At 43.9% G+C, this 25,959-nt stretch overlaps 2 protein-coding genes and 1 long non-coding RNA gene across 5 annotated transcripts in view; 2 read left to right on the top strand and 1 right to left on the bottom strand.

The window, feature by feature from the left end:
- Nucleotides 1-2,838: 2,838 nt before the first annotated feature.
- Nucleotides 2,839-25,828, bottom strand: Cenpn (centromere protein N). 3 transcript variants are annotated; one of them, XM_027410797.2, is made up of 11 exons: nucleotides 25,718-25,828; nucleotides 20,236-20,416; nucleotides 17,619-17,664; nucleotides 13,448-13,507; nucleotides 12,722-12,798; nucleotides 10,643-10,819; nucleotides 9,057-9,158; nucleotides 7,278-7,341; nucleotides 6,404-6,516; nucleotides 3,755-3,881; nucleotides 2,839-3,514 (listed from the first exon to the last, which is right to left on the bottom strand). In XM_027410797.2, exons 2-11 carry the CDS (start codon nucleotides 20,404-20,406, stop codon nucleotides 3,432-3,434), a joined length of 1,020 nt encoding a protein of 339 aa, XP_027266598.1. In that variant the 5' UTR covers nucleotides 20,407-20,416; nucleotides 25,718-25,828; the 3' UTR covers nucleotides 2,839-3,431. The 3 variants fall into 3 exon arrangements, with proteins under 3 accessions (XP_027266598.1, XP_027266596.1, XP_027266599.1); XM_027410795.1 differs by having other exon boundaries at nucleotides 25,592-25,730; XM_027410798.1 differs by lacking the exon at nucleotides 13,448-13,507 and having other exon boundaries at nucleotides 25,592-25,730.
- Nucleotides 3,464-24,523, top strand: LOC103162503. Its single transcript, XR_004769290.1, has 2 exons — nucleotides 3,464-3,732; nucleotides 24,173-24,523. It is a non-coding gene; the product is annotated as an uncharacterized LOC103162503 (long non-coding RNA).
- The window catches only part of Cmc2 (C-X9-C motif containing 2), a 29,008-nt gene continuing 28,746 nt past the window's right edge, over nucleotides 25,698-25,959 (top strand). The window contains exon 1 of the mRNA XM_027410800.2: nucleotides 25,698-25,829. The gene's annotated coding sequence lies outside the window, so the exon portion shown is untranslated. The remainder of the gene's footprint in view (nucleotides 25,830-25,959) is intronic.

Raw genomic sequence — 25,959 nt, 5'->3', positions numbered from 1 at the left:
TCCCTTTGCCTTGGAAACATATTCAGATCCCAGGGACCATGACGCAGACATGCTTGAGAATCGTTCAGCATGACCTTAGGCTATGAAGACTGACTGTTGGATGGATATTCATGTCAGTAAAAAAAGGTTAGTAATGCTGTTGGAGATGGTGGCTCACTTGTCACCATAGAAATCAGGAAGCAGCAGGACTGCGACAGGCTCAAGGCAGTTAGGTTACAAGGTAAAACTGTCCTGAACAGTGATGGCTCCCATAAAGGTCAGAATGCTGCCCACTTAAAAGAGCTTGGACAAGAGTTAATGCATATGAGGTAACTAACTACCACAGTACTTGCCACATGTGAAGTGTTCAATGCACAGCTATTATTTGGGGGACTGGTGGTTTCAATGAGAATGGTTGCCTTAAGTTCATGTTTGAAAACTTGGTTCTCAGTTAATGGAATGTTTAGGAAGGACTAGGTGGTGTGGCCTTGTTGGAGGAGGTGTGTCACTGAGGGTAGGCTCAAAAGCCCATGCCATTCCCAGTTTCCTCTTTGCCTCAAGATTGTGGAGATGTAAGCTTTCAGCATAATGAGCACCCAATTAAAAGTGTTTTTTTTTTTTTTTTTTGGAAGGGGGAGCACTTTATTTTCTTTAAAAAAATTTTTTTTTAAAATTTTAATTAGAAAGATTATTTTACATGTCAATCCCAGTTCCCTCTCCTTCCCTTCCTCCCCTGCCCACCATTAACACCCTACCTATCCCATACCCTTTCTGCTCCCCAGGGAGGGTGAGGCCTCCCGTAGGGGGTCTTCAGAGTCTGTCATATCCTTTGGGATAGGGCCTAGGCCCACCCCCTTGTGTCTAGGCTCAGGGAGTATCCCTTCATGTGAGATGGTCTCCCAAAGTCCATTCCTATGCTAGGGATAAGTACTGATCTACTACAAGGGGCCCCATAGATTTCCGAGGTCTCCTCACTGACACCTACATTCGGGGGGTCTGGATCAGTCCCATGCTGGTGTCCCAGCTATCAGTCTGGGAACCAAGAGTTCTCCCTTGTTCAGGTCAGCTGTTTCTGTGGGTTTCACCAGCCTGGTATGGACCCCTTTGCTCATCAGTCCTCCTTCTCTGCAGCTGGATTTCAGTTCAGTTCAAGGTTTAGCTGTGGGTGTCTGTTTCTACTTCCACCAGCTGCTGGATGAAGGCTATAGGATGGCATATAAGTTAGTCATCAATTTCATTATCAGGGGAGGGCATTTACGGTAGCCTCTCCTCTGTTGTTTAGATTGTTAGTTGGTGTCATCTAGCTTGGAGACAGGGTGTCTCTGTGTAACAGCCCTGGCTGTCCTGGAACTTGCTTTGTAGACTAGGCCGGCCTTAAACTCAAGAGACTCAACTCTCTCTACCTCAAGTGTTGGGATTAAAGGTGTGTGCCACCACACCTGGCCAATGTTTTCTTTTATAAGTTACTTTGGTCACGAGGTCTTGTTGAAATAAGACAGTAACTGGGACAGGGTCTGAGTCAGTTCTTTTGACCGTGAAGGTCTTTGGCTTTGCATTTACTGCAGTATCTGTCCCCCAAGTATCTAGTAGGTTTGAGAAGTCCCAAATCTAGAATTTTAAGCAGGAGCCTCACTCTGGGAGAGCAACAGGATGCAGGCTATGATATTACTAGAGGCAGATAATACATAAGATGGGTCTTGTCCAGATTCCAGATCTTCATTCCTGCCATACCACAGAGAGCTATGAAGCACAATACCCCAGGAAGCTAAAGGACTTCTGCAGTTCCCATTTGGCCATTCAGGCACCTTGTGGGCAGAATGCCTTCTTAGTATGTGACTGGTCATGACAATGGTTAAAGGGAGTGGGGCTGGAGGGATGGCTCAGTGGTAGAGAGCCCTTACTGTCCCTACAAAGGATAGGTTTGATTCCCAACACCAACCTGCACCCAGTTCCAGGTGATCCATGCTCTCTTATATCTGAGAGCACTAGGCATGAATGTGGTTCACATACACAGATGCAAGCAAAATACATATACATAAAATCCTAAAATCTTTTTTTTTCTCCCCCAGACAGGGTTTCTCTGTGTAACAGTCCTGGCTGTCCTGGAACGCACTCTGTAGACCAGGTTGTCCTGAACTCAGAGATCCACATGTCTCTGCCTCCCAAGGGCTGGGATCAAAGTGTGTGCCACCACTGACTGGCTGAAAATCTTTATAAAGGGGGGGGGGGAGGGGATGTATAGGAGAGTTAGCATCTTTGAGATTGTCTGAGTCAGGGTTCTATTGCTGTGATGAAACACCATGACCAAAAAGTTGGGGAGAAAAGGGTTTATCTTGCTTATACGTCCACATTGTAGTTCAATATTGAAGGAAGTCAGGACACCAATTCAAAAAGGGGCAGGATCTTGGAGGCAGGAGCTGATGCAGAGGCCATGGAGGGGTGCTGCTTACTGGCTTGCTTCCCCTGGCTTGTTCAGCCTGTTTTCTTACAGAACCTAGGACTACTAGCCCAGGAATGGTATCACCCACAGTGGGCTGGGCCTTCCCCTATCAATCACTAATTAAGAAAATGCCCTACAGTCAGATCTTATGGAGATATTTTCTCAACTGAGGTGCCCTCTTCAGGTAACTCTAGCTTGCCACAATGACAGAACTAGCCAGCACAAAGCCCAATATCTTATCACTGTGGGGCATGGGACGTGCCTGACACATCTGATCCCATTACATGTGAAAGCACACAGTGTATCATACTGGATGACCTGGTCTGTACATATCACATTAGACAGCATTACTTAGTTCTTTCATGCTGTATTTATGCATTCTGCTCAGCCTGTGTCATTTCATCCAAAGCAACTGATAGGCCAGTTTGCCAAAATCTTTATTCACAAATCAGTAAAACAGTGAAGTTCAGTTTCAATATTCCACGTATGTACAATAGAAAAGCTATTTTATACAAACAAGCCATCCGATATGCAGCCTGTGTAGTAGCGTAATGCACCCCGCTCTCCCCTCTGACTCTCCTACAAGTTTTGGGTTTTGTAGTTTCAGAAATTTCACAGAAAATTGCAACTGAGACTAGACCTCTTAGGACAAGAAGGAGTGGGATAAAGGACAGTAGGTGTGATGCCAGCAGGATCAGCCACTGTGTTGTCACATGCTTGACTTCTGAGCATCTCAGTGTTAAGGTCAATCTGAAGCCTCTCGTGTGTGTGTGTGTGTGGGGGGGGGTGGGGGGGGGGGAGGGGTATCATTTCTCAAGTACTCCCAACTGCTGTACTCAGTAGAAGAGAGGAGCTAGAGAACAAAGGGAGGACATATTTAGTCCCAATACTTACATTAAAAGCATTGAATTTCCAATGCCAAGGACTGATTTCTAAAACACAAGATTATACATAGGAGTCAGCCAGCCATAACTGGAACCGCATGTACAATATAAGTAAAGCCACATCTATCTCATTTATCTCTAATTTTAAAATAATTCATTTTCTTGTTTGCTATGCAGGTGAGCAGTGGAGAAAGTGGTGCATCTGCTATACCTGAAGAAACAAAAAGAAAAAAAAAAAATCAGAATGGCCATGGGGAAGATCAGTTTAAAAATGGGCAAGATCAGAAGCAAATTATGGGCACCTTCTCCTACCCCCCTGCCAAGAGCAGAAGCAAAACAGGGCTTGGTGGGCAGCAGACTGAAGAGGCAGGAACGCTCAGAGGTGACCGGCTAGTCATCTACTGAGCATCAAAAGCAGCTGTCTGGCAGGTAAGACTCACTGACTACTCACCGGCTGGTGCTAAGGATTTCAATGCTTCCAAAAGGTGTGGGCTTGAGAACTTTATAAGGCACCGTAGGGGCTCTTTCCTGTCAGCCAAGATGCCCCCACTGATGCCACTCTTGAATTTGGTCTCCAGCTGTCAAACAAAAATGTTTATAAATGATGGTTAAGTACTGGGATCAACTAGGATGGTGAGAGATAATGAACAATTTATGTATTCCATTAATTCCTGCTTTCAAGAAGTACATGGATGAATACAGGCAGAGCCCATTTAATTTGCTAACTGCAAAGAGAGAAAGCATCTGGTATAGGAAAGACATCCAACAGAGAGTGTCAGCACTGCATCAGGATAGCACCTGACCAGTAGAAGACAAGAGTCTGTGCTGCCCTCTCAGCTGCTGCTTTAGTACCTGCCTGCATGCGAATAAGCTCACCACTGTGAGGATAATGGGTTAAACTTCTGAAACAATAAGCAAGCCTCCAATTAAATGTCTCTACTTCTATTCTATTTCTGAGCTATGGCCCTAAAACAGGAATAATTCTTCATCATCAGATACCTATGTGTCATAGCATGTGACCCTAGATTTTTCTTTTCTTTTTGAAAGCAGTACCTGACTGGCCTGGGACCCTGGGCTTTGAACTTGGAGTGATTCCTCTGCCTGTGCCTCCTATATGCTCACTCAAAAAAATTTGAGTGATTTTTAAAACTTCAAACTATATCTATGCGATACTTAATGTCTGCCATGAGTTCAAATTATAAAGAGAAAGAAAGAGGACATGCCAAATGTAGCCATTGGCTAGTTAAAGTGCCCAAGCGGCATTCAGTATACTCCGGCCATTTCCTGAGGTTGGGGGGAAGCAGGTGTGAGTGCACTGAGTGCACACCCCGACTAACAGAACACAACTATTCTAAGATGTTGAACAAGCAAACTATCTCCTGAACCAGTGGCTCTCCAGTTTTAGTGTGTAGCCCAGAACAGCCAGACAGCGTGCAGAAAGAGATGGATGGACACACCCTGCCCTGACTCAGGAGGAATAGGAGCTAAGATCTATGCTTCCCCTCTATTCTCACGTGACTGGTTCTACCAGTTCAAAGACCACACCCTGAGAGCTACTGGCCTACATTAGGAGCTCTTTAAAGGTGCTCAGTTAATACAACACAGCTAAGCATGGTGGCAACACCTGTGGCAAGGAGGAACTGGGAGGCCAGAAGTTCAAGCCAGCCTTGTCTACACAGTGAAGCTGAAGCTGGCCTAGGCTATAAGACCTTGTCTGAAAAAAAAAAAAAACAAAAAAAAACAAGCAGGCTGGAAAGATGGCTCAGTGGGTAAAGTGCTTGTTGCTTGAGCATTTGGACCTGAGTTTGGGTTCCCAAACCCATGTAAGAGCCAGGCGTGGTGGCATGTATGTGTAACCCCAGCACACATACTTAGGAGGAAGGCAGAGACAGGAGGAAGTTGGGGCTCTCTGCAGCCAGTCCAGCCAAAAAGGAGCTCTAGGCTCAGTGACAGACCATGTCTCAAACAAGGCCAAAAGATATCTGACACTGACCTTTGGCCTCCATTACTGTGAGCACAAGTGAGCAAAGCTGGGTGTACACACACATTAACAAACATTGGTGTAAATCTCCAAAAACAAGATGAAAAACACCAAAGTCTTCCTTTAAAAACAAATCAAACCAAATGAGAAGGGAAGAAAAGGAAGGATGAAGAGGGCATGAGGGAGCAGAAAGATTGGGTCAGGTGAAGATTAGAAGAAAGGATATGTGATAGGTAGGTTTTAGTTGGGGGGTTGGTAGGAGAGGAGGGGAGGGAGAAGGGAACTGGGATTGTCAAGTAATTCAATCTTGTTTCTAATTCAAATAAAAAAAAAAAAATCAAACCAAACAGCCTTTGGGCCAAAGTGAGCAGAGCAACGGCACATTTTTTTACTGTGTCCTGTAGCTGTAAGAAGATTAAATGGAAACAGTTTTACTGGGGCTCATGTTAGGGTGACTATGACACATCCTGGAGGTCTTCTAATGGTGGCCATGGGCTTGAACTCCTGTACTCCTACTTGGGCATGTAGTGGGCAGCAGCACCCCTTTGGAACAAGTTTAATTTACAGTACATTTGTACTACTGATTTTTCTCCATCTGATGCCAGTGGGGCTAGGTAGTGTAGGTGCTTTCTCTCTTCTTGTTTTTGTGCTTCTGAGTCAGCCAGGCAGGTTTGCCACTCACTTGCTAAGTAGCCTTGAACTTGAGATCTTCTTGTCTTAGCCTCCTAGGTGCTAGAACTATAGGCGTGTGTTGCCAGACCCAGCTCATTCATTCAAGTATTTATGAGCATTTACTATATGCCAAATACCGTTCTAGGTGTGCACAGGCTAGTATGGTATAGTCCTCCTCACTTCCCCCAACTAGCAATATACAACTGAATTACTACAAAGATAAAAGGCAAAGGCAAATTCAAAATTTCAGGGTGTCTCCTTTGATAAAAGAGAATTTACAAATACAATAAAAAGACCTATGTAACATACAAATTTGTTCCATAAAGCTGAAGTGATAAATGAAAAAGGAATAGTTTTTGGACATGTTTTCCAGTTAAGGTTTCTGTACAAAAAAAAAAAAAAGAGCACTAACTTAACTTACAGGTGATGTTCACTGTGCCATCCTACCTTATACTGTGCAAATTCTAGCTGTGGCTGGGGATGGGCTCCAAATGTCTCTTGAGTGACTCTGTGGATTCGTTCTTTTTCTTCCAAGTTTTCATGAATGATATTTGAATCCACTGTGGATGAGAGTTTGGATTGAGACTGCCATTAGGAATACACTTCACCCCATACAGTGTTCTTTCCATCCTAAACTTGCAGATGACTTGTGTAGCTCAGATATTTCCTGTCTCTTCTTTTCATCGAAATAAAGTCATTACCCAGAACAGCTGGAAAGCACAGGCTGACAAAAGGGAGTAAGAAATACCTATAGTGCCACCACACAGTCTAGGTTCTAATACACTTTCTGTAGTTACTATGAGTAATTCTCTATCAAGTTTCTTTACTTAACATGGGACTCACAGCAGGCCTTATGCCTCTGGAGTCTGTGCTTTGTTCCTAACATGGGTTCTCTTTTCTTCCACTGTTAACTTGAGTTTCTAGGGAGAGAACAAGTGTATCCAGCTCACTAAGAGCATGGGCTCCACCTTGGACAGACCTAGTTCTGTGACCATGTTCAAGCCTTCTTGAAACTCAGTTTCCCAGTGGATAGTGCCACTTCACAGGACAGCTGTGAACACTGAAGTGACAATCACATGCAAATATTGTGGTATCCTGCTGGGTGTGAAAGACGCTCTCAGTGACTGTTAGCCATTCTTGTGAACTCTGAAGAACACCTGTGCTAGTTTGGCTTTCTGCCCCCGAAGATTTAATTCTTGATTTTTCTGAAGTATGAATGAGCTCTGCAATGAGATCCTAAGCACAACTGCTTTATTGTGTAGCAGCCATCTAAAAGGCAAAGATTCCCTTCCCAACCCCAAATGTCTTAAAGCACACATACAATTCATGTCTAGTCCAAGGTTTCCTTCTTGTAGAGGCACTGTAGAGTTGTGACTTTCAAAGGTCTAGGAGAAGAAAGAAAAGGTGAACATGTTGTGGTATATAGATATTAATTGGTTCTAAGATGTAAAATGTGTTAAATCATTATTTTTGTTTTTTTGAGATGAGGTTTCTTTGTGTAGCCTTGGCTTTCCTGGAACTTGCTTTGTAGACCAGGCTAGCCTTGAACTCAGAGATCTGCCTGCCTCTGTCTCCCAAGTGCAGGGATTAAAGGTGTATACCACCAGTGCCTGGAAAATCTTACTTTTTAAAAAAGAGATCTTATATTGTATATTCCTACTAAGCAGAAAGAAGCAATTGTTCTGCCACAGGGTAGCTAAACTGAGCCCAGCTCTTAGGACAGCAATCTGTGCAGCACGGTTTTTTTAGGACCTGATGTAACAATGCATCTTGTGCCGAAGATGCAACTCAGTGCGAGACAATCCGCCTAGCATGTGTGAGGCCTTGGGTTCATCCTCAGCACCCCATGAAACAAAACTACCTCAAGGTGCAGGGGCTACACAAAAGCCAATGAAAGACAACCCCGACATCTTGGTGTCAGTACTGTGTCCATCATACTCTGAAAACTCTCTCAGGGGTCTTTTAGGAAAAGTAACTTTGCTACCATGAGTCTACATTTCTTGCATCCTTTCTATTGCATCTCCCTTGAGTCAGTGACCATTTCTCCAATTTGGTGGCTAACAAAGTGAACTCTCTTATTAATGCTTGGTTGAACTGCAGGACAACAGTTGATGTCTATTTGGCAGGAGGGTGGAAGGTTGACAAAGAAGGGCAGTCAGGGAGAGAGCCATCATCTAACTTCTTAGAAGGCCAGCATGATAGCTTACACTTGTAATTCCAGCACTTGGGAGGTAGAAGGTAAACTCAGCTAAGTAATGAGTTTAAGGCCAGCCTGGGGTACATGAGATCCTATCTTACAATACCCAACAACAACAAAAGTAAAAAATAAAAATAAAAAAAAAAATTAAAAGTAAGAAGCATTTATTTTGGCTCACAGTTAGAGGTTCCTGTTTATAGTGGCTAGCAGGGCCACAAGGCAAAGATACCTTTAAGTTTCTACCCTTCCGCCTTAAAGAATGACTTGCAGACAGCCACCTTTTCTCTCTCCCCAGAGCATAACACACAGCACAACCTTTCTAAGGAATCCCATCCACCTAAAGAATCTGAACATGTGCAAACATTTGCCATGTACAGAAGAAACCTTAAGACCATAGGGGAAAGCCTGTCCTCGACAGGAAATGGAAACACCACATCTAAACATTTCATCATTTTATCCTGGGTAGAGGAGGGCTCATGAGGCCCAACCCCTTCCTGAGGAGCTCTAGGCAGTTGATGGTTGTTAGGGGAAAGAAGATGAATTGCTCAGTGGTGAAGCCAATGTTGAGCACTCTTGCTGTAGGAAATAACCCTACATCCATAACCATGCAAGCAGCCCTGATTAAATGCAGTGGGCTCAAAAGAACCCCCACCAGCCCCACGGTAATAGGGAGGGGACTTGTTGGGAAGAAGGAGTTCAGTGCGATGGGGAGGTGGATAAGAGGATGCTGGGAACAGTATAATCAAAGTACATTATATATGTATGAAATTGTGAAAGAGTAAGACAGACAAACATGAGCAAAGTGAAGTGACTGAAAGCCTCACCTCCTCACCTCCAGGGATGGGCTGGGAGTAGCCCTCCACCTGTTCAGTGTGCATTGTAAAGAGTTGCTGACTGGCTCACCTGATCATACTCTCTAAAAACAATAGCCTTGAGCGAGTCCAGGTGCCGGCTTCTCAGATCCATCTGCACGATTTGATGATGTTTGCTAGCAACTTTCAGGGCCTTGTAGGGAAAGGAGCAAGACTGTTAGGACTGCACCTGGGTCTGCACATCTTGCTAAGTTAAATGCAGGCACTGCAACTAAGAACAGAAAGAACACTGTGTGGAGGCTCAGTACACACCTGGGATCCCAGCCCTGGGGAGGCTGAGGCAGGGGTGAGCACTGACTCAAAAACAATAAGGACCAACCCCCGGGTGAAAAGAAGTTTAAGAAGAAATTTAATCCTATGGCCTGCTACTCACTTTTGGGACCCTGAGGCCTGCTGCCGACAGAGGAGTGTATGGTGCTTTAGCAGATAGGTGTGTGGGTACCATGCAGCCAACTAGAGAGCTGCTCACCTGCACCCAGCTCAAGCTGGAGCTCTGGAAGAACAAAAGATGCTAACAGGGGTAGTAGTAATGACTAGGCCATATTTGAGATGAGTTGTTTCTTAGAAAGAAGCTAGGACACCTGTAATACCAAAGTGTGGTTTGAATAAGAAGGGCTTCCACAGGCTCATATATTTGAAAGCTCCCACCGGGGAGTGAAATGTGTGAAAGGATCAGAAAGTATGTCCTGGTTGTGTAGCAAGTGTGTCACTGGGGGGTGCGCTTGAGGTTTTAAGAGCCCATGTCCCAGTTCTCCCCCTTAGCTCCTTTGCCTGTAGATAAGGATGTAGCTCTTTCTCAGCTACTACTCCAGTACCACATGGGCTGCCACGCTCCAGCATGATGATAATTAGCATTATATCTCTGAAACTGTAAGATAGCCCTCAGTGAAATACTTTCTTTTATAAGAATTATCTTGGTCATGTTGTTTCTCCACAATAAAACACTGACTAAGACACAAAGACAGATCCCCTAAAAAAGAGAGGGGCTACCTCTGACACAGGTAGTATTTTCATGTGTGGAAAGTGGTCACAATAGCACATTGCTAGTTATAAGCAGAATATAGAAATATAAACAACATTATTGGTGACACTGATGAAACAGCTTTGGAAGGAGACAGCAAGGTGACAATAGCTATTTGGGGTGAATGGAGTAGGAAGAAGGGGCAGAGTTTTGATGACTCATCTTGTACCTTTAGAGACTTCTGAACTGGTTGCATTTGTTTTTTAATTAAGCATGCATTACTTTTACATTAAAAAAAGAAGACTAGACCAAGCTAATACCTTGTCACATTTCCACTGCAGGTAAGAAAGCTCTCTGCTGGGTGATGGTGGTGCACACCTTTAATCCCAGCACTAGGGAGGCAGAGGCAGGTGGATCTCTGTGAGTTCGAGGCCAGCCTGGTCTACAAAGCTACACAGAGAAACCCTATCTCAAAAAACAAACAAAACAAAACAAAACAAAAACAAAAACAAAAACAAAAAAGAAAGCTCTCTGATCCATACCTTAGAAGAATGGGAACTAAGTTACTTTACACTAAATCTTATTGTCATTTATACCTATGTGGACCTTTGAAGTAAGGGCACCAAGTACTCCAGCTGCTGTAATCTGTTCCCTACCTGATGGAGAAGGGGTACATTGCTCTTCAGATGGCAGGAAGAAATGAAGGCATATGGAGTCTGGGGATAATACACCACAAAAGTGGGTTTGTACTGGTTTGGTTGTGAATATTGTGTTCCCCAGGCAATCCGAATCCACACGGCATTCTTCCCGTCAACTCTGAAGCTGACTGTAACCTTATAAAGAAAAGATGTAAGCCTCCTGGTTAAATCTCATCATGGCGCTGGCTACAGGTACTTGAGACACAAGCAATGTTACTGTAATTTTTCATGGGTATGGACACGAACAGTCTTTTTTTCTAGTTAAAAGTTATACTTATTTATAAGTGTCTGTGAGGGCACACACTCACCACAGCAAACATGTGGAGATGAGAGGACAACTGGCAGGAGTCAGTTCTCTCCTTCCACATGTGTTCCAGGGATCTGACTCGGGACATTAGGCTAGGCACCAAGTAACTACCAGCTGACCCATCACACTGGCTCTTTCTACTTTTTATGACAGTGTTTTAGGACTCTTTGGGAAAACATTGTGTGATTATTTTATAAAGATATAGCTGGGTGGTGGCGGCATATGCCTTTACTCCTAGCACTCAGGAGGCAGAGGCAGATGGATCTCTGTGAGTTCAAGACCAGCCTGGCCTACAGATCAAATTCCAGGACAGGCTCCAGAGCTACACAGAGAAACCCTGTCTCAAAACAAAAAAGAACAGCAGCAGCAACAACAACAACAAAAAGAAAAAAAAAAGATATTTACAGCTTACAAAGTTTTTTTTTTTGAGGAAAGAAAATCCCTTAAAACAACTTAGAATCGGGCTGGAGAGATGGCTCACAGGTTAAGAGCACTTGCTGCTTTTGAAGAGGCTCTCGATTTGGTTCCTAGCACCAACAGGGTGGCTCACAACCATTCATAACTACAGTTCTAGGGGATCTGATGCCCTCTTCTGACTTCTGCAGACACCAGACACGCACTCAGTGCACAGATATACACGCAAACACTAACACACATAAAGTAATAAAATGATCTATCTGGCTGGGCACACCTTTATCCCCAGTCTTGGGAGGCAAAGACAGGCAGATGTTCGCGAGTTCTAGCCAGCTAGGGCTACATAGTGAGAGCGTATCTCAAAAACAAAAAAATAAAGGGGGAGCAGTGTTTTTTTTTACAAAGCTTTCTAGTATTGCTGGCTAGCACACTTGGTTTGTGCTCTGAAGGTGACAGCAGGATTTCTATGTGACAATGAGCTCAGAGTGCACTGATCCTGACATTTTCCACACATCTCAGCAGCTAGAGCCACTTAGGAATGTGGCAGCACATGAATTTCTGTGTGGTATCCACGTCACAGTCAGCCATCAGTCTTTCTAAACCTGCAGCTATGACTGCACTTGCTCTGGAATTTAATAGCCACTGCTAGGTCATCAGCTAGCTCCAGTCCACATTCCCTTTGGACCCTGGCCCAAGAAAGGAGAACCTGAAGAGAGCCAGCTGGCTTGTTGTTTCCTCCCTCTGAGATCTTACTCCATGAAAAGCAGGTGGTTATGATGTCTGCTGGCTCAGAGCAAACTCTGCCATTCTGCACTCAGGTGCTTTTCCTGATCCCCTGGTACAATGAGGAGGAACTCTCCCAGTTTGGGCTATGGGTAAGCAGTAGAGAGCTTGCTCTCCTCTGGGGCTCAGTGGCCCCTACTGGCTGGAACAGCTGAGGGTCTTACTCTGGATGTCTTCACTTTCCATTGCAAAAGCAAAAGTGACTGTTGACCAATAGCAGAGCTATTAGCCACATATGCAGCATCTAATGGGGAATTCATTAAGAAAGTTGAAAGATTCATTTGCTCAGTCACATGAGCTACCTATCAAGTCCTCATGTGCCAACTGGACATTGTCAGCAGAGGACGCTTCTGCCGTGGCAGAGTTCCAATGGACACCACTAGTCCTAAAAAGTACTGTGTGGGATGGGCAGGTGAGAGATGCAAGTTTTTGTAATATTTTAGTTTGTTAACATAATGGCATATTATCCTCTCTCCCTCCCTAGATATCACTAAATTGAATTTCATAGAAATCCAAGAGGACTATTTTCTTACATTTCTTAATGCTCTCTGAAGAATTTTCTTAAAGGAACATTGGAACCATTTCATGTCAAAAAGGTCAACATCTTCACCTGTCAAAGTGCAGAGAGACATAAAAAGAGGTTAGGGAGCTACAATGTCTTTGACTGTGTATCCCAGAGCAGTGATGACCACACTACACATGACCCTGAGTGCCAGGGACTATAAATGAGCAATAGTCATATCTTTCAAAGAGAGCAGACTGCTAGGCTGGGTATGGAAGCACATCCCTGTTACCTCATCACTCTAGAGCAGTGGTTCTCAGCCTTCCTGATGCTACCCTTTAATACAGTTCCTCTTGTTGTGGTGAATCCCAACCATAAAGTTATTCTCATTGCTACATCATAACTGTAATTTTGCTATTGTGATGAATTGCAATGTAAATATCTGTTTCCCAGTGTCTTAGGCAACCCCAGGGAAAGGGTCATTTGACTCCATAGGTTGAGAACCACTGTTCTGGAGGCAAAGGCAGGAAAACCACCACAAGTTCAAGACCAGCTTTGTCTACACAGTGAATTCAATGCCAGGCTAGGCTACATAGTGAGTTCAAGGCCACCTATGGATACACAGGGATACAAAGACTCAGAAACAACAAAACAACCCCCCCCCACACACACCACCAAAAAGACCACATTTGCTCCTCATTTTTAAATTGCCAAAAATACCAAATTCAGATGCTCAATTTAAAGTAGAAAACATTACCGGGTTCTTTACTCATCTCAAAGACATTCCAAAGCTTCCGGTGCCGATGAACTTGAGTATCTGAGAGAGAAGGCCTTACAGCTTAATGTTGTATATTAAGACTTTGAAGTGTGTGCTAATAAACATACATTCATTTTTTAAACCAGCACAAATGTGTTAGACAACACTGACAGTTTTGAACAAAATGATTTTTTGTGGTTCTCCTTCCCATCCTCCCACAAATACATATTTTTAATACTATAAAACAGTAATCCATGAACAAGAGCTTTGAAATTAAAAGTGCAAATTTAAAAAAAAAACATAAAATTTAAATAGAGTAAATTTATTGCAGACAAATTCCAATTACTCAATTATACATAGATAATACAGTTCAGTTTTGGTGTTTGTCATTTTTTTTGCCAGGTCTTTTGTTATTTTAATTTAGATTTTTATATGGGCAGAGATATTTCTGTATATGGAGGTTTTGCCCGAATTTATATCTATGCACCATAAGAATGACTGGTGTCCATAGAAGCTAGAAGAGGGCATAGGAGCCCTTGGATTGGAGTTATAGATGGTTGGCAGGTACCATGTGGGTGCTGGGTATCAAACCTGGATCTTCAGGAAGAATACCAAGTTTTAATAGCTGAGCCATTTCTTCATCCCTCATTTATCATTTTTACATACATCAGTGATACAAACACAGCATGCACCCACAAGGTGGCATGACTCTGACAATAGTGTTATGGCTGGCCTTGAGGCCTGAGGCCTCTTCTCCAGTTCCTTAGACACTTCATTCCCCACCCCAGCCTTCTCTTTCCTCAGCAGCAACTACTGAATGGCCTACCCTGATTACACCCAAACTGCCCCTGGTTCTCTCCAAGGCACTCGTGAAGGTGAGGGACTTGCTCAGTGCTGTTGCCCAGGCTAACCCTGCCTGCATAAAGCACCCGATGCGTGCACATGGAGTAAAGGCAAGGGTAAGCGTGTGACACAGGAGATGCCCTTCAGGAGATGTGAAGAGTACCTGAAGGAGAAATGGGACCTAGGCGCTCAGCAAGTTCAACTCTTTCCCTTCATCCTGGACTCAAGGGATGTCCCTGTGCTGACCTCCATCTGTCTGACCTTCTGGGTCTTCACATCAGGTCAGGCTTTCTAAACTCTGAAGGGGATATGGACCCAGCCCTCAGGATATCGTCAACCTCAGCATCAATGTTCTCCATTTTCCCCCCTAGCTTCAGCATCTTTTCCTTTCCTGGATCTACATGTCCCTGTTACTGGCCCCTATTTCTTTTCATGGCAATGGGCCTGGCAGATCATTGATTGGTTTTATCTATAGCTGATGTCAAAAGGCAAGTGTGATGCCAGCCCCCAAAGTGGTTTTCTTATTGTACTTTTTCATCTGGTTCTGTATCTAAAGTTGAGAAGACTTGATAATTTGTCTCTGAATAAGACTGGTGTGACAGAAAATTAGAACACTTGACAAAAGCCCCATTATACATCACCTAAAAGGTGAATATCAAGGACTTAGATACAAATGGACAACTTTACCTGCAACAGGTACATGCTAGCCTACCCCTGCCTGTGAAAGATGATCATGACATTCCTGCACCTGCAGCTTATACTTTGTAGTGGGAAGGGCTCCTAGCTCATGTGTAGACATGAGAGTCCTGTAAGCACAATCCATTTGTCTTTGTCCCTGGGCTAGGTGCAAGCTTCCCCCATTTCTTGGCTCTCTCTGCCCTCCTCTCTATTCCGACTACCACCCTCTCCAGATGATCCCACAGGTGTCTGCATTCTCTTCCCCTCTGTCTCTCTTGTGCCGTAACCAGCATGATCTCTCAAAAACAAGCACCTAATTCTTTTGGCTCATAACCTGTCAAGGGCTGACATGTTTCTTAGGATGGAGGCTGAGACCCTTCTTCTAGTGGATTCCAAGTCTCTGCATTGTCTCAAGGATCCCTTCCACTGGAGCCCAGCTCGTCCCTTCTCTTGCATCTCTGGCACTCTTCTCCCACCCCATGCCCATCAGTTTCCTCCTCCTCAACTTCCCTCTCTTCTGCCTGGCTAGTGCTAGCTCCTCCTTTGGTTCTCACCTTGAACACCATCTATCTCCTCAAGGAAGCTAATCACTGAAAAAGATCAAGTGCTCTGTGCTCTCATAAGCTCTCAATTCTCCTTCACATGCTCGTTACCACTGAGATAGGTACTGTGAGATCGGCAGGCTAACCTTTCCTCAGCTAGACCTCAGTATCCACAAAATCGTGAATCACTGGCTTTGCTCATCAGTGCTCTATGGATCCACCTCCTCCTTCTTCTTCTTCTTCTTCTTCTTCTTCTTCTTCTTCTTCTTCTTCTTCTTCTTCTTCTTCTTCTTCTTCTTCTAAGGAATTATTTATTTTTATTTTATGTGTATAAGTGTATGTCTACAGGCATGTAAGTGTACAATGTGTGTGCCTGGTGCCTATAGAGAAAAGAAGAGGGTTTAGAGCTTCTGTAACTGGTGTTAGAGACACTTGTGAACTGCTATGTGGATGCTTGGTAACAAGCACTCTAACTGCTGCTGTCTCTCCAACCCTTGATCCACCCAATAGCTGCACAGTTAGAATCTAACAACAGAAAATGAGGCAAACTAAATCACAGGTGGATTCAGCCATAGCATAGGTGGAAAAAAGTTGATAGAGATGATTTTTTTTTAAAATATACTTCCAGTCATACAGGTAGTTAATGTATACACTATTTAGTTTTCTGTCAGCTTGATACAAGCTAGGGACATCTGAGAAGAGGGAACCTTAACTGAGAAAATGCCTGCATTAGATTGGCCTGTCAACAAGCCTATGGTCTAGTTCTTTTAGATTGAAGATTGATATGGGAAGGCCCAGCCCACTGTGAGTGGTGCCACCTCTAGGCAGGTGTCCTCTGGCACTATAAGAAAGCAATCTGAGTAAGCCACGAGGAGCAAGCCAGTAAGTAGCATTCTGCCATGTTCTTTGCTTCCAGGTTCCTGCCCTGTATTTCAACTTCATGTTGGACTATAAACTATAAGCTGAAATAAAGTGACTCTTTTCTCCCCAAGTTGCTTTTCATCATGGTTTTTATCCCAGAAATATAAAGAAAACTAGGGCAATATATAATGACAACAAATTAATAAAAACAAGGCTCTGGTCCAGAGAGACAGCTCCTCAGGTAAAGGCACCTGCTATAAAGCCTGGCAACCTGAGTTTGATGCCTGGAGCTCTCAAGGTAGGAGAGAACTGACTACTTGTCCTGATGTCCGCCTGTGTGGTACAGTTCTTGTGTGTATGTTGGGGTATGTAAGAAACAACACCCAACCCAGAGAGACCACTCCTGTTCCAAGTGCTTGACTTGTACTTTCATTTGACCCTTACCACAACTTTACTCCACTGTTATCTGCCAAAAGGAAACACCAGAGCAAGCAATGTGAGCCACTATCCCCCAGCACTTGCAGGGAAGCAATGATGGAGTCATGAGAACAACCAAAGCTATCTGTGTTCTTAAATTTTAAAACGTGAATACTGGAGAAGAAAAAAAAAATCCAAGATGTAACAAGAATCGTGAATCTGCATTATACGGCAGCTTCTCAGGGATGCATTTCCAAAAGTGCACAAAGTAAAGCCCAACAAATGATAATTAATGCTCATGATGAGCCAGTTCCTGTCTCTAAAGGTTCTGAGTTCCCACAGTCCTGAAAGCTGGGACTGACTATTCTGTGTCCACTGATTTAGGTGAAGTCTGAGGGTCAAAGAGGAGATGCAACTCAGCAAGGGGCACTAGACCCACCAGGGAGATAGCAGGGACCAGGCTTCTCAAATCTGTGTGTGTGTGTGTGTGTGTGTGTGTGTGTGTGTGTGTGTGTGTGTGTGTGTGTGCAGGCTTCTCAAATCTGTGTGTGTGTGTGTGTGTGTGTGTGTGTGTGTGTGTTGGCTGTTTTTATGCACCATGCGCATGCAGTAGCCCACAGAGGCCAGAAGAGGGCATCAAATCCCTAGAATTAGAATTCCTGGTGGATCTGAGTCATCATGAGGGTGCTGGGAATGGTACTCAGGTCATCTGCAAGAGCAGCCAGTAACTGCTGAACCATCTCTCTAGACACTAGAATCTTGATTAACATAAGAAATTACTAATGATGAAACAAAACTCCAATGCACAAAGACAAATCCCCAAAACTTACACACGATGTCTAAAAGGGCCATGTCATCAAGTCTTGCACATTTTTCCTGAAAGAGAGGGTGAACTGATTAGGAAATGAAGCAGTAGGTCTGCGGCTAGTCCTCTCAAGCCTATTTTAGGACTGGTAAGAACATTCTATTAGTATGCCTGAAGTACTGTTTTGATAATCTATCTCCAATCTACATTCTCGTGTTAGTCAACAGTCCCCTCCATTTCTTGCCCCAGTCCACATTCTCACTTAACTTTTAGGTTTTTTTTTTTTTTTGTTTTTTTTTTTTGGTTTTTGAGACAGGGTTTCCCTGTGTAGCTTTGGAGGCTGTCCTGGAACTAGCTCTTGTAGACCAGGGTGGTCTCGAACTCACAGAGATCCGCCTGCTTCTGCCTCTCGAGTGCTGGGATTAAAGGCGTGTGCCACCACCACCTGGCAACTTTTAGATTTTTAAAACATTAAAAAGCCAGGTATGGTGGTTCACAGCTATAATCCTAGTACTTGGGAAGCAAAGGCAGAAGGATTGCAAATGAGTTTGAGGCTAGACAGGACTATAGAGTGCGACTCCGTCTCAAAATAAAACAAAACACCACTCTTGAGCATACATTAAACTGCACACATACTGTGGTTGCATGAAAAACGTCTCCACAGGCGTGCATGGTGAGTACTTCTACCAGTAGGTGGTGCTGTTTGGTGAAGGGTGGAGCCTCATTGGATGAAGCAGCTCACTGGGAGTGGTACCATGAGGCTCTGGGGCCTGGCCATATTTCCTATTTACTGTCCATGCAGCCTGACCAGCCAGTGAGTTGATGGACTGAATTCCCAGGAATGTGAGCCAAAACAAACCCTTTCTTGGTTAAGTTGCTTTTGTCAGGGCATTTTCATCACAGTCACAAGTAAGACAATATATTTAAAAATTTCAGATGTGGCCATAAATATACTTATGAAACCACTTATGTCAATGTGGTGAACACGCCCAGCAATCTCCATGCACAATTTCTTTGTGCCTTTCACTCTCATATCCTTTTCTGTCCCCACTTCTCTTCCTCCCAATCCTTGGTGCTAAGGCAGCTACAGATCTTCCTTCTGTCACAACATTTGTAGTTTCTAGTTTTATATGAATGTTAACATAAGGTTGGATTCTTTTTTGATCTGGCTTCCTTTACTCAGCATAATTATTTTGACACTTAGCCATATTTTTGTATCTATAGTTCAATTCTTTTTTACTGCTAGTAATTTTCTGTTTTGTGAATATGATACAGTTTGTTGCTTACTGGATTTGGGTTGTTCCTAGGTTTTAGCAGTGATGAACACTGTACTAATATACGTGTCTTTCTGTGGATATGCATGTGTTTTCATTTCTCTTGAGCAAATGCCCGGCAGTGGAATGGCTCAATCTATGATGGCAAATATTTAAACTTTTAGACAAACTGTCAAGTGCTAGAAAATGTATCTTGTTGAGCACTTAGTGTGTTTGAGACCCTGGCTTCAATCCCAAACACAAAATAAATGTTGGGCTTGAAGTACAAACAGCTCAGCAGACAACCTTTGCTTAGCATACACCAGGCCCTAGGTCCAATGTCCAGCACCAGAAAAAAAAAATCCCATCTATTCCAAATAGGTATGATCAGTCTTGCCAATCCTAGCCATCCTGATGACCATATTTTGTGGCTTTTATTTACACTTACTGATGACTAGTGATTCTGAACACTACGTCTTCATATGCTTATTTGCCATCTGTAAGTTTTCTATGGGAAAGTATCTAACCAAATCTTTGATGTGTTAAAAAATATTTTTAATGTGTATGTGTTTTGCCTGTATGTATATCTGTGCAGCATGTGTGTGCCTGGTACCCTGGAGCCTAGAAGAGGGTGTAAGATCTCCTGGAATTGGAGTTACAGATGGCTGTGAGCTGCTGCAGTGGTGCTGAAAATGGAATCAGGTATCTGGAAAAGCAGCTGGAGTTCTTAGCCACTGAGCTATCTAAGATCTTTTTTCTTATTACCGACTCTTTCAACTTTCCAGCATGTTACAGATCAGGGTTTGGAAATAGTTTCCATCACTCTGTGGCTTTTCTTAATTTTTCAAAGAAAAAAAAAGATTAATTCTACTAGTTTATCAATTATTTTTCTTTTATGAACCACCTTTTTGGTGTTCTAAGTAACCTTTGCCTAGTCCAATGATACAAAGATTTTTCTCTTGTTGTTTCTACACAGTTTATGGTTTAAGTATTTGGGTCTTGGATCTATTTTGAGTTTTTTTTTTTTTTAAGTAGTAGGGATGGGATGGACTAAACTTGCCTTTTTTCTTCTTGAGACAGTCTTCTTACGCACCTGACCCTGAATTCACTATGTAGGCCAGGCTTTACCTGAACTCTAGCTATCCCTGCCTTGGCTTCCATAGTTCTGGGACTGAACAGATGTAGTACCTGAACCAGCAAACACAACTTGTATGTGTTTTGGCATACAAGCATCCAACTATTTTTAGCCTGTCTGTTGGAAAAATTGTTCCTCCTCCCCAGAATTGTTTTTTGTAGCTTTGCTTTAAAAAAAAAAATCTTGTGTACATATTGGTCTAACTTTATCCTATTGCATTAATTTACTTGGCTGATAACTTTGAACACCTTTACCTCACACATCAGAATTACTTCCTGGGCTAGAAATTCCTTTCTCTGCCGAAAGTTTATGGTCTGCAGTTGGTCTTCAGACAAAAAGTTCCAGGCTTTTAGGATGGTCTTCATCTCACACAAGGGGATTTTCAAGATGCTCCTCCGGATAAACTCGGCAACATTCTCATCCATCTCTTTGGCCCTTGGATAAAGCAAGAAGAGCACAGGAATGCATTAACCCAGTGCAGAAACTTCAGTGTGAACTGTTCAGTATCTTATTTAACCCAGGGTTTGTTAGGTCAGACACTCGATGCTTACCTTTTCTAACAGTCTGCACTGTTTGAGAATGCTGAATTTAATTACTCTTTAAGCTGCACTGGCATATGGTCTCATGCAGCCTAGGCTGGGATCACACTCATGTGGCTGAGGATGACCTTGAACCACTAAAAAGCTATAGATATCTATTTTGTTTTTAATATGTGTCTTTGTACATAAATGTGAGTGTCTGAGGAGTCTAGAGGTGTCAGATTCCCTGGAACTGAAGTTATAGCTGGTTATGAGCCACCCGATCGAGTGTTCTTAACTGCGAAGCCACCTCTTCTGCCTGACCTTCAACTTTTGATCCCCTTGCCTCTACTTCCCTAGTGTGGGATTATGGAGTGAGTGAGTCACTGTGCTGGGTTCTAGTCAGCGGTGGGTTAAACCCTGGGCTTCCTGCATGCCATACCCTACCAACTGACCTGTACCTATAGCCCAAACCCCAGATTTTTTTTTTCTTTTATTTTTCTGAAGAAAGTTTTACTTACTCTGTAGCCCAGGCTAGCCTGAAATCTACTATATAGCCAAGCTTGGCCTCAAAGTGGTAGCAATCCTCCTGTCTCAGCCTCCTAAGAGCTGTAATTAGAAGTGTGAGTCTCTACAGCCAGGATGCTTTAGAATTACAAAAAAGAAAGAAAGAAAAAAGGAAAAAAGTGCTGTTATGATTTGTATACAGTTTGTACACCAAAAGTTTTTGTGCTAAATACCAATTTAATGGTACTGAGAGGTGGTGTATCTTTAAGAAGCCTAGTGGAAGGTGATTAGGTAGGTGACTGGGGTATAACCCTCAAAGGGATTAATGCACTCTCATAGGAAGTTAGGCTAGTTTCCTGGAAGATTGTTTTATTTTATTTTTTAAGATAGCTGGGGAGATGATGCAGTCAGTAAAGAGTTTGCTACACAAGCATGAGGACCTGAGGTTGAGCCCTAGTTCCCTTGTAAAAATCTGGTGCTGGGGGATGGGGATGGGGGTAGAAGGATTGAGGTAGGGAGGCTTTCTGGCCAGGTAGTCTAGGACTAAGGAAGATACTGAATGTTTACCTCTAGAACAAACATACACTCACACCCACATATGCTCACACAAGCACAAATATACATAAACACTCACTTGCACACCCAGGAACTCACACAACCACACACACACACACACACACATACACACACACACACACACACACACACACACACACTCACACTCACTCACAGGGTGTGTTAATCCAGTCATGTGGATACAGGTCTATAAACTTGGCATTCAAAAGGACAAACCCAGGAGGCTGCCTAGGGCTATCTAGTGCTGTACTGTCTCCATAAATAAAAACCACTGTGTATATGGCTTCCCCACTAGCTTTCTGGCTTCCTCCAGCCATCTGATCACTATATAGCTTGGTCCTCACACATGGTCCTGCAATAATGTCCTCTGCCATACTATGATATAGCTAACATAATGACAGTTACTTAGAAACTTATTTCTGAGCTGGGTGGTGGCACATACCTTTAATCCCAGCATTCAGGAGAGGCGGGTGGATCTCTATGAGTTTGGGCCAGCCTGGTCTACAAATCAAGTTCCAGGACAGCCAAGGCTACACAGAGAAACCCTGTCTCAAAAAACCAAACCAAAAAAACTTTTTCATGGAATATTTTAGCTAGTGGCAGATTCCCTATGAAATGTGAAACTAGAAGTAAGTATGGACAACTGTAGTGTCTTATTTTCATGCTTCAGGGCACTGCCAATCCTATGTTACTGTCCTGCTGTCTTCAGGTAAAGAGTCTTCCAGTGCCTACCCAGTCCTGAGCCCTGAACGTGGGATAGTTCCCTCAACAAGTGACCCTCAGGAACATTAAAGCTGTGGTGCAGGGAAGGGAGATCCTGAGCCTTTATTGCTTTCTTCAGAGCCTTTAAAGGGTACAGCTAAGCCTACTGTTACTTGAATTGGAATGCTGACACAGGAGGTAAAATGCAAGCAAGCACCCCCCGCCCCCAACATGGTCTCACTTTGTAACTCTGGCTGTCCTGGAACTCACTATGTAGACCAGGCTGGCCTCGAATTCAGAGATCCACCTGCCTCCCAAGTCTAAGATTAAAGACCTATGCCACTATACCAAGCAAACAAGCAAGATTTCAAAGTGAAGACTGAACAAAACCTGTGTAGACTTTAATTTCCTTGAACAGCTTGTCTTCTAGACTGGGACACAGACTTTGGTATCCATGTTTAAGATGAAAGCAGGTCTGTCATTCTCATTGAGTCCCCACAACCCTAGAATTACTAAGAATAAATGGGGGGTTATTCTCCACAAGAGTCCTGGTTGTGACTGACATCTAAACTTGTAAGAGCTTCTTGAACACTGTGTGTAACTTACAGCCATTGACTGCTGGCTAAAAGATATACAACTAACTGACTGTACTTTATTATTTATTTATGTAGTTATGCCATGGATGTACTGGTACCCCATCCAGACAAGGTGTCAAGGCCCCTGGAGCTGGAGTTACAGGCAGTTGTAAGCCCTTCACGTAGCTGCTGGGAACTCACCCAGATAGTCTGAAAGAGCAGCAAGGAGCTACTCTCTAGCTCCTTTCTTTTATCTTTTGAGACAGAGTCTCATGTATCATAGGGTAGCTCTGAAATTCTGATCTTCCTGCCTCCATCTCCCAGGTACTGGTATTATAGGTGTGGGTTATCATGTCAGGTTTCATGTGGTTTGGGAGATGAACCCAGGGGTTATTGCATGTCAGGGAATCATTCTACTAACTGAGCTAAATCCCCAGTCTGTTGACTATATTTTAAAAAAGGCACTGCAAACCACAGCATGGTTTCAGATGAAAAAATAGTTGACAATTCATAGCTAGGCAGGGGTGGCACAAGCCTTTAATCCCAGCACTCAGGAGGCAGAGGCAGGCAGATCTCTGTGAGTTCAAGCCAGCCTGGTCTACAGAGTGAGTTCCAGGACAGCCAGCAGGGCTGTTACACAGGGAAACCCTGTCTCAGAAACAAACAAACAAACAACAACAACAACAAAAACAACCCCTCCCAAAAGAATAAAAAACCCCAGACAAACAAACAAACAAACAAACAAACAAAAAACAGCTGAATTAAGGTTGTGAAAAAGGACTACTATTTACTGCACTGTTCAGCATGGTCTACAAAACCATGTATTACCTGGCCCTTGCTTCCTTCTTGCTGCCTCTCTCCCCGTCCTTTTCTTCTTGTTTGTGCATGTGTATTCAAGGAAGGACTTTAGGGCCTTCCTTGAGGCAAACATTATGACTGAGCTGCTTCTCCAGGCCCACATCTTCAGCTACACTGTAAGATTAAGGATCCCTTGAGGTGGGGATGGGGCATTGTACTTGCAGCAACCATTGACTAGAAGGTTCTTATTGTAATTCAGTTCTTGGTTTGGTTTCTCCCCAGAAACTTACTGCACCCGTCCAATAAAAAGTTATTTTACAATCTTCCAGGGCTCATTGTCTTTACAGAACCACCCACCATCAGCTTTATTATTTTATCACAGCTATATATATAATATATATATATATATATATATATATATATATTATATATATTTTGTGCTCAAGACAGGGACTATGTTGGTCTTATTCATTACTATGACTCTAAAATTTATAGCCCTGTTACTGTCCTGGCAGGAGGAAGGTCATTCTAAGGAGAGTCATTGTGTGCCTCCCATTTGAGACAACAGACACCAAGAAGATGAAACTTGGCAGAAGGAAAGGCTGACACCTGGTGTCAGTCAGAGGAGCTTTTCTGCCAACTTGTCAGTACCTCCTTCGGGAGAGACTGAAACCAGGATGATGGCTCAGCGATGGAAAGACCACACTGTGACCAGGACTGCTTAGTTGTGAATACCTTCTGCTTTCTGTTTAAACTTCTGTCTCAGGTCTGAGCACCAAACATTAACTTCGTGTCGGTGAGTCACTGGACCTCTTTGTTTTTCCTAGTGTAGTCACACTGAATAAACTTCTTTTCTGTGCTTTTAACTATGCCTTGTCCTTTTAATTGGTCTAGTGAGGGTGGTGACTGAGCCTAGCTTGTTAGGGTTGCCAAGGCCCAGGCTCTGACTGTAACAATTTCAGTGACTGTCAATCAAGTCATCCAGGGAGTCCGGTCAAGAACCATCTCAAATGAACCTGACAGATGCCTGAAGGAAGGACTGGATACTCTCCCTAAGCAGTGTGCATATGAGAAGGATTTGGTTCAACAGTCCGCCAACTATCAAAACAACACTTCATCTATGAAGAACATCTGGGAGGGCTTTCTTGTGTATTGATAAGGTAAACCGGGAAGGTGTATGCAAAGCAGGCATTTCTCCCCTCCCAGTACTAGCTAGGCTTGACCCTGCTCAATCAGGCGAAGTCAGAGCACTCAGAGTGGGGTGCCAAAAGATGAGATGCAACATTCCCTAGCACTTCTGAAGATTCTTAATCCTGAGAGGCTTGCAGAATGCCATTTCTAGAAGAAATGACAGAGAGGGCGTAAAATATCAGCAAATTTAGCAAGCCCTTGAGTGAACTTTTCCCCTGTAACTATTTCAATTTCCATTTTTTTTTTTTTTTTGGATTTTCGAGACAGGGTTTCCCTGTGGCTTTGGAGGCTGTCCTGGAACTAGCTCTTGTAGACCAGATTGGTCTCGAACTCACAGCCGCCTGCCTCTGCCTCCCGAGTGCTGGGATTAAAGGCGTGCGCCACCACCGCCCGGCTTCAATTTTCTAGCGCTTCACCACAGTAGGTGCTAAGACACAGTTCTTGAATGCACTAGTGGCAGAAAAGACCCCTCGTGAAGTAACAATCTCGTCGAAGCGAGGGAGCAAAACGAGTAAAGCAACAGGATGCACGGACAGTAAAGACTCAAGGTAAGAACTAGGGAGCCAAAGCGCAGCCGGAACCTTGGGCTCAAAGTAGAGCCACCCTTCACCGGGCCGACAGGAACTGTTGCAGCGCAGATTCCCAGGCGACACATAAAGCCCGGCCCCACTCCGGGCGGATATGACGCCACGGACGAGCATCACCACCCTCTTGTTCCGGACTCAATATTAAGTGAGTCTCACCCCTAGGCCAAGATCCCGCGGCAGTACTGCACCGTGACAGGGCCCCTGTAGAGGACTGAGGGCTGGCTCTCTTAGTCCTCGCACCGCCCTCCGGGTTCCAATCCGTGCAGCTGAAGCCTTCCTTACCGCTGCTCCACATCGCCCGCCGCAACTACAGCTGTTCCCGCCGAGGCGCTTTCGAAGCCGCCAATGGCTGCTCGGGCCCCGCCCACCGGGCAAGGCCTCTGCACTGCTCCAGGTATGTGGGGGTCGCGGATGTTGTCGCTTTCAATGGGAAACGCGTCGAGCCCCCAGTCGTCGCTCTACTCAGGCACAGAGCCAGGCAAATCTGTTTAATCTCTGCCTAGAATCCTTTCTTGTAGTCCTCG

The sequence above is a fragment of the Cricetulus griseus genome, chromosome 3 (assembly GCF_003668045.3).
Source record: "Cricetulus griseus strain 17A/GY chromosome 3, alternate assembly CriGri-PICRH-1.0, whole genome shotgun sequence".
Classification (NCBI taxonomy): Eukaryota; Metazoa; Chordata; class Mammalia; order Rodentia; family Cricetidae; genus Cricetulus; species Cricetulus griseus.
The sequence above is the reverse complement of the archived record's forward strand: the minus strand, read 5'-3'. Positions and strand labels throughout refer to the sequence as shown.